The sequence below is a fragment of the Akebia trifoliata genome, chromosome 1, assembly GCF_017979445.1.
Source record: "Akebia trifoliata isolate Shusen 1 chromosome 1, ASM1797944v1, whole genome shotgun sequence".
NCBI classification, from domain to species: domain Eukaryota; kingdom Viridiplantae; phylum Streptophyta; class Magnoliopsida; order Ranunculales; family Lardizabalaceae; genus Akebia; species Akebia trifoliata.
The window spans coordinates 26,869,889-26,882,415 of NC_141375.1; the positions used below are offsets into that span (position 1 = coordinate 26,869,889).

The 12,527-nt window shown below is 33.8% G+C and overlaps 1 protein-coding gene across 1 annotated transcript; it reads right to left on the reverse strand.

Annotated features, from left to right (window-relative positions):
• Positions 1-6,993: 6,993 nt before the first annotated feature.
• LOC147411332 (polyphenol oxidase, chloroplastic-like) lies at positions 6,994-10,446 on the reverse strand. The gene is made up of 2 exons (XM_086447450.1): positions 9,224-10,446; positions 6,994-7,784 (listed from the first exon to the last, which is right to left on the reverse strand). The coding sequence occupies exons 1-2, from the start codon at positions 10,421-10,423 to the stop codon at positions 7,218-7,220; spliced, it is 1,767 nt and encodes a 588-aa protein (XP_086303576.1). The 5' UTR covers positions 10,424-10,446; the 3' UTR covers positions 6,994-7,217.
• Positions 10,447-12,527: the final 2,081 nt, after the last annotated feature.

Below are 12,527 nucleotides of genomic sequence, written 5' to 3' on the forward strand. Positions count from 1 at the left end.
TCTATGTTTTCAGGTTCGCTTGACACATCGTTTTGGTTTGGATTTGTAGGCAAGTATTGATTCGAATTTGCAATCAATGTTTTAAAAACCAAACCAATAATCAAATCGAATTTGCTCAATTGGTTGGACTGGGTCCTACCGAGATTCAATTCCGTCGAACCAATTTTGTTTATTACACGGGTCCTCTGTTTTCTCATAACATCTTCATAAAATATTCATGATGAATAAATAAAATATACGATTTAAAAAATTAAATTTCACTTTGTAAATCGACAATAGTACTAAACAGTAACATATTTTGTAAACAAATATTGATGAACAACCTCCATGAAATCAAAGTAAAATATAAACAAAATTTTTAAAATTCTTGATGATGAAATTAACAAAATAAATAATTAAGAAACAAAATATTTGAAAATTTTCTTTTTCCCCAAATCTTTCATTTTCTGTGAAGTTTGTAGTATTTCAATGTTTTATCTTTATTTTATGAAAAATAAAAAATCCTAAAAAATGTTTTGATTTAATTAAGGATATTTTTTTAGTTATTTGAAGATCCATAATATTTGGTTGAGTAAATTGATAGATTTTATTTGTTAGAATTTTAATTATGGTAGGTTTCTATAGTTATTTGGTGCTCAAAATTCTAGATTGATATATATTTTATTTGTTAGAAATTTTATTTATAGTAGATTTTTATAATTATTTGATACTAACAAATCTAGATTTTATTGTTACAATTTTAGTTATGGTTGGTTTTTATATTTATTTGGCATTAAAAATCTAAAAATGTAAATTACGGATTAGATTTTCTAGATTTTATAATTTTGCAAGAGAGAGAATTACTAGAAAATTTTCAATTTTTCAAGAACCAGTTCTTGGAAACCGATGGTTGGTTGAACCACTGGTTTTCAGAAAAGTGACAATTTTTTCTTAAGTAGTGGTTAATTAAGAACCGAACTGAATTTAATAGGAAATCCGGTTGGACCAGGACGAACTGTCGGTCCAATTCAAATTTTAAAATACTGATTGGAATCATATATGTAGGGGCTTAAATGTTTGATAGGGACAGTTATATTCCATGAAAAATGGGTGGGATTTCCATTCGAAAATGCTGAACTAGCTTCGTTGGACACTGCATTGACATGGTTGTGGTCAAAGAGCGTGCCATAGACTTTTTTGCCTCTCTATACCGTTCTTCTTATCTTGATGAGGACTTTAGAGTTTCTTCTTTCTCTGGAGAGGGAGCTTGTATCTTCTGAGAGAAAGTGATTCAGGAATCTTTCAAATGGCTTAGGCTTTGATATTTAATATTTATAGAATCAATGCAGGAATGTCCTTCCAATTAGATCCGTTGTTTAAATGGATTTTACATAATTAGTTTAAATGGTACTGATTGTTGGATTGAGCCATTTTGGTGGGTTTTTTATTCAATTATTAGGTAACCCATTTATTAGGTGTATTGGCTAGATATTTAAGGTGGATTGCTTGGATTTAGTGGACCAAGAACTTTATCTGTGAAAGCCCAAAACTCAAGTTGTAAGACCCATCAATGGGCTCAGTTTTGACCAATTTTGACTCTCATTGGCTTTCTTCTAATCTATGAAATTTGTAGGCCTTATTAAAATTTTGATGCCTACACTTAATCAAATTCTATCCATTAGATATTTGAATATGGATACCTGAATTTTTTTATGGGATTCAAATTTTTGGTACATCTACATTAGGAAATTGTAGAAATATGATTTTATTGAGAATTCTTGGATGAATCTTATAAAAATCCCGATATTTATAGACATTACATCAATCAAGATATATGACAACTACCTAATATAAATATTTTAGAATATCCAATTGATATATTTTAAATATCAATATATATTTTAAGATATTTTATCACAACCTTCCATTTGTGATATGATACACTAACAATGAAACAGTGTATCTCATGCATTTTAATATAGTGGATCTTATTCTCTAACAAGAAATTATAGGCCATTCGGAATAATAGTACTTATTTTGAAATTTTGTGATGTGGTGGCCACTCGTGCAATCCATTACGAGGCTTTGAAGACTTGGACCTGTGGAGGATCCAAAATCTTCAACCGAGGAAATATAGAGAGGCTTCTATGCAAATTATTAGGTCCTCTCATTATAGAAGGATATCAAAGACCCATGAGAACCACCGCAGATTGTTTTACTAAGCAAATCCTGCTATTTGTTTACTAGACCAGTTTAGTAAATGGGTTAAAACAGGTTTGGGCCTGAGAGTTAGACCCGTTGGCTGGTATGACTCTTGCTTTGGTTGCAAGAGGACCTGAGTTTGATTCTCTGAACAAAACCTCCCATACCTTAAATATGCCGCGTGATTTTATCAAGATTAGTTTCTATCTCATCGAGAAAGAACACTAATAGGAAAATATTAATTCTTTCCCCAAGGACAACGGCTATTTAAATTTTAGAAGTAGGGTTTCCTTTCTATTTAAAGGTGTTAAACTATTGTAAGAAGGGAGAGAATGAGAGATCTGAAAATTTTATATAACATGAAATTGATTATGGTAGAAGTGCTCGCCAAGCCTGTCAGTGTAGGCGTTTTCGCCGGATCACATAAAATGTTGTGCTTCTCTTCTCCACTTTTATGTTATAGTATTTTTATTTGATTTATTTGGGGATCTTGATTCAAACTAAGGTAGATCGTGGATTTTTGCATCCACAATTATCATCATTAGATTAGTTCCCCTTTCCCTGTTATAAATGAGTTTCATTGAATTAGATCCAAATACAATGAGGAAAATTTCCATATAAATTCAGGAAAATTTCCTAAAAAGTCATAAATAAATTGAGGAATAAAATGATGTTATTTGATTTTTTTTCCCCCCAAAACCCACCATCTTCCATCTCATGGAATTCCTATCTTATTCTTAGGTGGTGTTTGTTTGTGCTATTTTTCAGTGTTTATTGCTTTTTGTGCTAACATTGATTTTTGTTACGAATTTTATGTGCTTAGCTGATGAACCAATAGCATGGCGCCATGTGTATTGAGAAAAAGCAGGTGATTGATTAGTGGAGAAAAAATTAGGAGAAAATTTCAGAGGAGTTTAAGAGATAGGATTTCTCTTCTTTTTTTTTTAATACACGTGGCACCATGCCATTGATTCATCAGCTTAGCACTCAAATTTTGAAACAGCACATCTTTGTTACCTTTAAGAGGATCCGGTGCTCTGCCCCTGCCTAGTGAACTTGAGGATGGCCTATATTTCAAATCTAAAATGGAAAAAAAATCATTTAAAAAGGAAAAGATGATTTATATTAAAGAAGCTCGGTAGTAAAGATTAAATCCATGAAATGGATAAGTGGATTTTTCAAACCATCAGTTTCAACCTCTTGAAGAACACTCTTTTTAATTCAAAACCCTGTTTATTTTTTCTTAAAGATCTTATTTTCATCGTGAGTTAGGAAAATTTGCTTGAGAGAGATCTTAAGGTTGAAGATAAGGGAATTTTAACTAATTAACTATTTTAATTTGACCAATCAACTCCCTAGTATTTGACTTGATTTGAATAATCGGGTTTTTTAGTTCTAAAATGAGTAAGACTAGCCTTACTAACTAAGTAACATTTCAAATCTTACTATGGGTTGTTGAGCTCAACTTGAGGCATCCATAAACATGATTCAATGGCATAAGGATATTGTAGAGGAAAAAATTCTTTGAACTAAGAAAAAGAAAAACACTTTAAAAGGATATTTTTCACTGTTAAATTTTAATTTTAAATTTGGAGTTCAATGAAGTTTAGTAGCCATCCATTTTTAAAACCTTGGATTGCATCAAGACCCCAAGAATTTTATTTTTTAGAATATTTTTCTTTGGATATGAATTTTTCCATGAAATCTAAAGGGCTGTGGTGTTGGATTGCCAATTTGGTGATCCATTTGAGCTCAAGTAAGATTTCACATCTTATTTAGTAAGGAAAATGTTTTTCTTTTAAATTTGCAGTCAAGAGTTACTCATTAACGGAGAGAGAGAGAGAGAGAGAGAGAGAGAGAGAGAGAGAGAGAGAGAGAGAGAAAGTAAAAAAACCTCATATTTTTTAATCCAAATCCTATACTTCCAGGGTCCTTCCATACCTTAGTACATCCCACGTAAGCCACAATCCAAGGAAATTATAAAAAGGACGTATTTTAAGTTTCAATTTACATGATTATGACTTTAGTTTGATTATGGTTTCCATGACATGTATTGAGGTGTGGGAGGAGGTGTAGCATTTATGTTTCAACCAAATTTGATAAAAATTCGTAAAAGAAGTAAAATTCATTATATATATATTTATATATATATATAATGTTTTATTCTTTTTTAACTTAAAATATGTGAATTATCCATAATAGCTCAATAATTCAGAGAATAATACTTTCTTTAAAGAATAAAAATCATGAATTTTTCACGAATTAAACAAGAAATAACTAATAAGACTTGGGACCGATAACATATGCGGCAACAATTATCAGCCACTATATCATCACTATTTCATGCTCAAACTATTTTTCTCCAAAACTCTAAATTCTTCTCAGATCATTCTCATCATATATTTCGGTTTGTTCATATCTACGAACGATTATTATTTATATAGAATTTTTTACATTTACAATGCAAAGGGATTCTACAGGTTCTATAGAAAACTTCCTATTACAAATTCTCATATCAGCTAGGATTCCCAATAAGTGATTGTTATCCATGGGAGTCTTAAACAATTATACTCTAAATTTTCTCTATAAAACCAATCATCTTTACTCATATTAGCTAGGATTCCCAATAAGTGATTGTTATCCATGGGAGTCTTAAATAATTATACTCTAAATTTTCTCTATAAAACCAATCATCTTTAATCTTTTGAACCTTACAATAACTTATAGTTTCTCCCCTACAAGAGAACAAAGATTTTTTGTTATGAATTTTATGTGCTAAGCCAATGATGACGAACCAATGGCATGGAGTCATTTGTATTGAAAAAGCAAGTGATTGATTAGTGGAGAAAAAATTGGGAGAAAATTTAAGAGGTGTTTAAGAGATAGGATTTCTCTTCTTTTTTTCTTTTTTTTCTTTTTTTCAATACACGTGGCCCCATGCCATTGGTTCATCAGCTTAGCACTCAACTTTTGAAACAACAAATCTTTGTTACCTTTAAGAGGATCCGGTGCTCTGCCCCTGCCTAGTGAACATGGGGAGGGCCTATATTTCAAATCTAAAATGAAAAAAAAAAAAAATCATTTAAAAAGGAAAATATGATTTATAATAAAGAATCTCGATAGTAAAGATTAAATCCATGAAATTGATAAGTAGATTTTTCTGCTTCAACCTCTTGAAAAACACCCTTTTTAATCCAAAACTGTTTATTCTTTTTTAAAGATCTTATTTTCATCATGAGTTAGGAAGATTTGCATGAGAGAGATCTTAAGAGGGTAGTTGAAGATGGTTTGGCAAAAAAAATAATAATAAGAGAATTATACCTGAGATTGAAGATAAGGGAATTTTAACTAATTAACTATTTTTATTTGACCAATCGAAGTCCCTAGTATTTGATTTGACTTAATAGTCAGGTTTTATAATTCTAAAATGAGTAAGACTAGCCTAACTAACTCAGTAGCATTTCAAATCTTATTAAGGGTCGTTGAGCTCAACTTGAGGCATCCATAAATATGATTCGATGGCATAGGGATATTGTATAGGAAAAAGTTCTTTGAACAAAAAAACAAAACTTGAAAAGGATATTTTTCACTGTTAAATTTTAATTTTAAATTTGGAGTTCAATGGAAGTTTAGTAGCCATCCATTTTAAAAACCTTGGATTGCATCAAGACCCCCAAAAATTTATTTTTTTGAGTATTTTTCTTTGGATCTAAGTTTAAGTATGGAATCTAAAGGGTTGTGGTGTTGGATTGCCAATTTGATGATCCATTTGAGCTCAAGGACCCAAGTTAGATTTCACATCTTATTAAGTTAGTAAGGAAAATGTTTTTCTTTTAAATTTGTAGTCAAGAGTAACTCATTAATGGAAAGAGAGAGGGAGTAAAAAAACCTCAAATTTTTTAATCCAGATGTTATACTTCAAGGGTCCTCCTCAATTACATCCCACGTAAGCCACAATCCAAGGAAATTATAAAAACAAGGAATTTTAGGTTTTAATTTACATGATTATGACTTTAGTTTGATTATGGTTTACATGGCATATATTGAGGTGTGGGAGGAGGGTCTCAATCTTAATTTACTTAGTTTAGAAATCAAAACATAAAGTAGACTCTAAAAATAGAAGTTGAGCGATCCCCTCTAATTAAATAATATTTTGATAAAAAAATGAGACATTCATTTTGAATATGCGCACAGAACTATAGATGTATTTCCTTGAGATATGCATATGATACACTCAATCAAAATTGATGGTTCTTTGCACACGGTCACATTTGGAGTCATATGTATATATATATATATACACATAGGAAAGTGTTCGGAGGACCTAAAGAGAGCCAAACATTTTTTAAAATAGAGGTTAGAAGTTTCGAAATGTGCTGATTTTTTGTGAGAGATCACCCTCACTAAAAATTAGATCATTCCAAAACTTCTAACCCTAGTTATAAGTTTAAGAGTCGTGGACTTGCCAATTTTTGTAAATCATTTTTGATGGGGTTAGAAATTTCAAAATGGGCTGATTTTTTATAAAGATGATCTCCTCTAACTGATTTTTGGTGAGGATGGTCTCCTCGTCATAGAGATCATCCTCACAAAAAATCAACCCATTCTGAAATTTCTAACCCATACATTGAAAAAATGGTTGGCACAATGTTTGGCTCTCTTTAGGGTCTCCCAAGGCCAACCTATATATATTTTCGAGACTATGCAGCAGGGATCCCTAGAAATTCAATTGAGTTCAATCAATATAATCAATCGAGTTTGGAGTCAACTCGACGAGTTTTAAAAGCACCAGCAAAATGAAAATACAAATGGTTTATCTATGATCTATTCCGAAGAAATCTAACAGTTTTATTGACTTAAACAACAAGAAAAGAAGAGAACCAAATCATATCATAGAAGATTGGTCTCCTCAAGATCCAACATCAAAAGTAGAAAACACCTGACATAAGATCAGTCCCTCCCTACGACACGCACATCACACACAAACATAATAAGTAGTAGTAGAAAGAAAGACAAGAAACCTTCTTCGTCTCCTCCTAATCTGAATTACACAGCTCAATAGTAACCCCACTAACTGTCACCTCTCCACGTCGAGGAACAAAACTCACCACCAAATTTTCGGATGCATCGGCATCAATATCCTCCACCAAGAGCGTTATACCCAGCTTTAGATCATATTTGATATCAGTGATGGATGATTTCTTGTGGTGCGCATGTGGGACCTTCACATAGCTCCCAGCTAACTCCCCGAGATCCTCAGTTGCAAACTTGTCCTCAATCGGTTTGGAGATGTACACATCGAACCTTGCTGGCTCAATTTGGTCAAGTACGATGTCGTTGATGTACATGACCTCTGTTGCATCTTCTTTCTCATCTTTGGAGCGAGAAATTTTGGGTCGCCGAACTAAGACACGTATGGTTTTATCAAGGACCTTAGGATCTTTTCCAAATTCCTCCACCGGAATCAACGAGTACTTCCCTACTTTTTTCATTTTTTTGTTGGCTTTCTTTTTCTTCATGTAGGTTTTACGACTGTCTGGCCATTCTAGCTTCTCAGTTTTGTAGGTATACCCGAGATCATGAGGATCCAGACAATCTTTCACCTGTCATTAATGGATAACTCATAAATATTATTTACAAAAAATACATTGCACAGATTTCATACAACTTTTTCTTTTAGTACACTAATCTACTATTTAAGATCCATTTATTAATCAGCAAAAAAAGAATAATAATAATAATAGGAGGGGCGGAGCCAGGATTTTCTTGTAGTGGGGGCAAACTATGATTAGTTGTATAGTTGAAGTACATGAATGGAGGGAGGTGAGGCTGTGGGGGCAAAATTTAGAGGGAGATGAGGGTGTGGGGGCAAATGGGGAGAGGGGTGAGGGAGTGAGGACAAATGGGGCATGTAATTAGTTGAAAATACAGGGGTGTCTCAAAATTCTGTGGGGGCAATTGCCCCCACCAGCTCTTTACTAGCTCTGCCCTTAGGAGAAATTGTGAAAAAGACATGTTTATAGAAGTTGCTAACATATTACAGACTTGAAACCAATTTATATATTATGAAAGAGCAGCAATCTAGAGCAGTGTCCCATTCCTATAACAATGTACAATGTCAACGTGGCACATTTTGGTTGAAAATTAAACGAAGTAGGCTACTTAGCATGTAGAAGGGTTAAGGAATGCAATTTGAGAGACTAACATAGGCAACCCATTCTTATTGATTCACGTGTATTGAAAGGTATGTAAATATTATAATAAATAAATAAATAAATAAAAACATGTAGATTCCCTTCAACACGTTTGAATGGGAATGCATGTGGTATCTGATCGGTTCCATCTCCAAGTTATTGGTCCCCAAAATCGCACATGAAGTTAGGAGTCCAATGTGTTTTTATTCTCCTACCAAAACGGAACGGCTTACTTGATCCTGTTTCTTATGAAAAATATCAGCCTCAACCTAACGTTTACCTCTCCATCAAACTAAAGGTTGGGATGCTAGTATTTACCAACTGCAGTACATTTCACACTGCTGGCGTGAATCTGTGCATGGAACTATAAATGCTTTTGCTTTAGCTACAAGCAAAAAGCATCTATGACCTCCACCATAGCGCAATGTGTAATATTTTTGGCTGCCTCAGGTGGGGTAATTAATCCTCAATTAGTTTTTAATATATGGGAGCCAGATTAAAAGCTGTGAAGGGAAAACAGATGATTGCCGGTTATTCCACTTAGGTAACCGGCAATAATGTTTCATACAGGGGTGACGTGTCAACCTGATCCTACACCAGCCCGGTTTTCAAAATGGAAAATGCTGAAATGACAAAAAGTATTTACTTCGATTCTCACAAGTCTGACGTGGGATGTACACATAACCATAGATGTGTTTCCTCGGGAAATAAGTAAAAATCAGTTATGTATGCATGTCCACGTCAGAATTGTGAGAATCACAGTAATCCTGTATCACCCCAGCAATCATTAACTAGAAATTAATTACCGATAAATATAACTCGATTCATCTAGAATATAATAGACTCACCTTACACTTGACCACCTTCCGGTTCTCATCGTAGAAGATGAATGAGGTCTCGAGCCAATCATCATCCTTGAACTCAATCTTACCACCTCGTAATGAACGGTAGATGTCCCACATCCGATCCACATTGGCATGGTGACCGAAGAACATAGTGTCTCGCGCTGCAGTGTAGAAGTTGCCCATGTCATAGTAAGGTTTCTCAGTTGGGCCAGTCCACATATGGTTTACATTGTGAAGATTCTCCAAACTACCAGAAGCCTGACTTGGTACCTTCTCACCAGCAACAATAGGTTTCCCCATAAATAGAGAAGGACAAGGCAGACCCTCCTTAAACATGTTGTAAAGGTATCTCAAGTTGTTCATTACAACATCTTTTCCTTGATCAGGAGTAGGGTTTGGTTGGCCATAGCTGTATTGGTAGTCCAGCAATGCATCATAATGGTTATGATCTCGATTATCGTCGTACAAAGGTGACGATTTATCCAAGTATATCTTAGGCATGTTCATACCGTCAGGAGTGTCCCAATCCCAGAAAGGAAGAGCAAAGGTAGGATCACCAATGAGTTTTCCGAGGATTCTCTCCCAAAAGTAGAGATAATATCGATGCCACGGAAGGAAAAGCCAGCTTCCGTGGACTTGTAGGATAACTGGTGGGTCGGTCCCCACTTGATCATAGGCACCATTGCAGTAGGTGCAGTGAATGGTGGCTTGTTGCATGTAGTTCCATGGATCATCAGGTTCAAGTTTCTTCATTTCGGCGATGGCAGCTTTAAACTTCTCGAGATCCTCAGCATACTTACGAGCAGATTTCCTCACACGTAATCGCTCCGTAGGCGACGGTGGTACGAAATCAATAATGTCGGCTGATGTATAAGGTGGGCAGCACGGGACCTTCTCGTTTGTCGCAGCATCCACGGCGAGATGGCATGCCGATAGGTCTGGTGGTTGAAGAGGAGCACCAATGGCCATCCTTCCTTGGCTACCAATGGTGGCAGCTGCACCATATAGACCACCCATTCCGAGGAGGACATTTCTTCGGTCAGTCACATGAATTTTTTCACCTTCTTTTCTTTGATTTTGATCACACGACGTATAAGCTACGCGGTTACGAGCCTGTGCCCGAGAAACCCGGGAATTTGTCCTCCTGAGAGGGTTCTCAGGTGTGGCTGAGGAGATGGTGGTGGCCAAGAGAGAGAGAGACATTTTCTTAGTATTGGCTTTGGGTGTAGGAAGAGAGGGGTGAGTGATGCTTATATAAAGGTAGGAAACTCCCCACCTCTCCGCATGTTACATGGTTTATCACTGTAAATCAATCTACAAATAAGGGTAGTTTAGGCTTTACGATTTTTCCAGCTCCAAAGTCCATACCACGTGGATGTGTGTATGGAACCACAGATACTTTTCATTGAGATACGAATAAAAAAGAATCTACGATTATGTGAACATCTCCACGTCAGCCATGTGAACAACGTTGTAAATTTTAGATCACTCCAACATGAATTCTAGACGACACCTCCAACCACGAGTAACTAAAATAAATAAACAAGAAGAGTTACTTAGACTTTGGAAGGAGATTAGCAATATATAAGTAGGGAAATGTTCAACACCCTACACTTTACCCTACTTTACCAAACATGTTTTGTCCTACATGGTTAGAAGTTTTGAAATGAACTGATTTTTGGTGAGGTTAAAAGATTCTCCTCACCAAAAATCAGCACATTCCGAAATTTCTAACCCCATATTTATAAGTTAAAAAATCGTGGACCATCTATTTTTTGTAAATCATTTTTTATGGGGTTAGAAGTTTTGGAATGGGCTGATTTTTGGTGAGGATGATCTCCTCAACATAGAAATCATCCACACCAAAAATCAGCCTATTCGAAAACTTCTAACCCATGTAGGACAAAACACGTAGGGTAAAGTGTAGGGTAAAGCGTAGGGCGTTGAACGGGACCCATATATATATATATATATATATATATCTATATATATATATTATATATATATATATATATATATATATATAATATATATATAATATATATATATATTTTTTTTTAAAAAATATAAATAATATTAAGTAATTATCGATATAATGAAAATAATGGGATTTTTTCTTTCTTTCTTTTGTTAAAATTATCTTTTTTATTTATTTATTTATTTTTTATGGTGGTAAGAGATTCCACTAAAAGTTATTTATAACCTAATATCTTACAAAAACTTAATTAAAGTATAATTTTATCAATAGCATTACCATACACATGAAACTTGGACGTGATTAAGAAGGAATCTTTAATTTTTTTTAACCTCTAATTTCCAACATGGGTGGGGATTTGGATCTAATGAATTTTGATTTTTTTGAAACTATTAATTTCTTATTAGTTAATTTGGGTCTTGGAGATCTTCATTAACATCTATTTTAACAAGCAGGCAAGAACTTCTTAAAAAAAAATCAAAGTATAACCTTACTAACTTAATAAGATCTAAAATCTCACTAAGGGTCAATGAGCTGACCTTGTGGCATCCAAAAACATTATCCAATGCCACATGGATATAAAGGACAAAATTGTAAAAACTTTTATAAATAAAAAAGTAAAAAAAAAAATAAAAAGTTATTTTTAATATTGAATATTCACTTTAAATTTGAGAGTTCGGCAGAAAAGAAATTATTTTTTTGAATTTGTTTTTCCATGAAATCTAGAGGGATGTGGTGTTGGACTATGAATTCCGTAATCCATTTGAGCTCAACTTCTCTTAGTAAGAAAATTATTTTCCTAAAGTTAACAATATAGGTGGTAGGTGTGATGCGGTTTTACATTAAAGAATTTTTGTTGAGGCTTTGGGCAAGGGCAAGGGTATTTCAAAATAAATAGAAGAAAAACTTAAGGTAGAATGTTTGTGAACAATTTAAAGAAATATTTTTGGGGTCTTCTTTAAATTTGGGGCCTAAGACAATTGCGTAAGTGGCCTTTTCTTCAGCCGGTCCTCTAGATAACCCTTGATTAACTTATGATGACCCAGATACAACCTTCTTCTATTACAAAGAATCCATCTTCATCAACCTCTTCGGCATTAGTATCATTCATGAATTAATTTTATTTTGAAGTCACAAAAGAGGATAATTTAAAAAGCCTTTATTTATTTTCATCATTTGAAATTAGTAGCTATATTGTATAAAAATTATAAATCTGCCATTGTTTGTATTTTATTACACAATTTCACTTTCTGTGAATTGAAAGGCGAAAGAGTGGTAAAAAAAAATAGTATATGATTGATAATCATACATTATAAAGCCCATTTGCCATTT

What these genes read in the sequence shown, in the direction of transcription:
- LOC147411332 (XM_086447450.1), bottom strand. Translation starts at nt 10,423, where the DNA reads ATGTCTCTCTCTCTCTTGGCCACCACCATCTCCTCAGCCACACCTGAG. An exon ending in GGAAGGTGGTCAAGTGTAAG is followed by an intron (nt 7,785 to 9,223) that starts GTGAGTCTATTA and finishes CATTAATGACAG; the next exon opens with GTGAAAGATTGTCTGGATCC.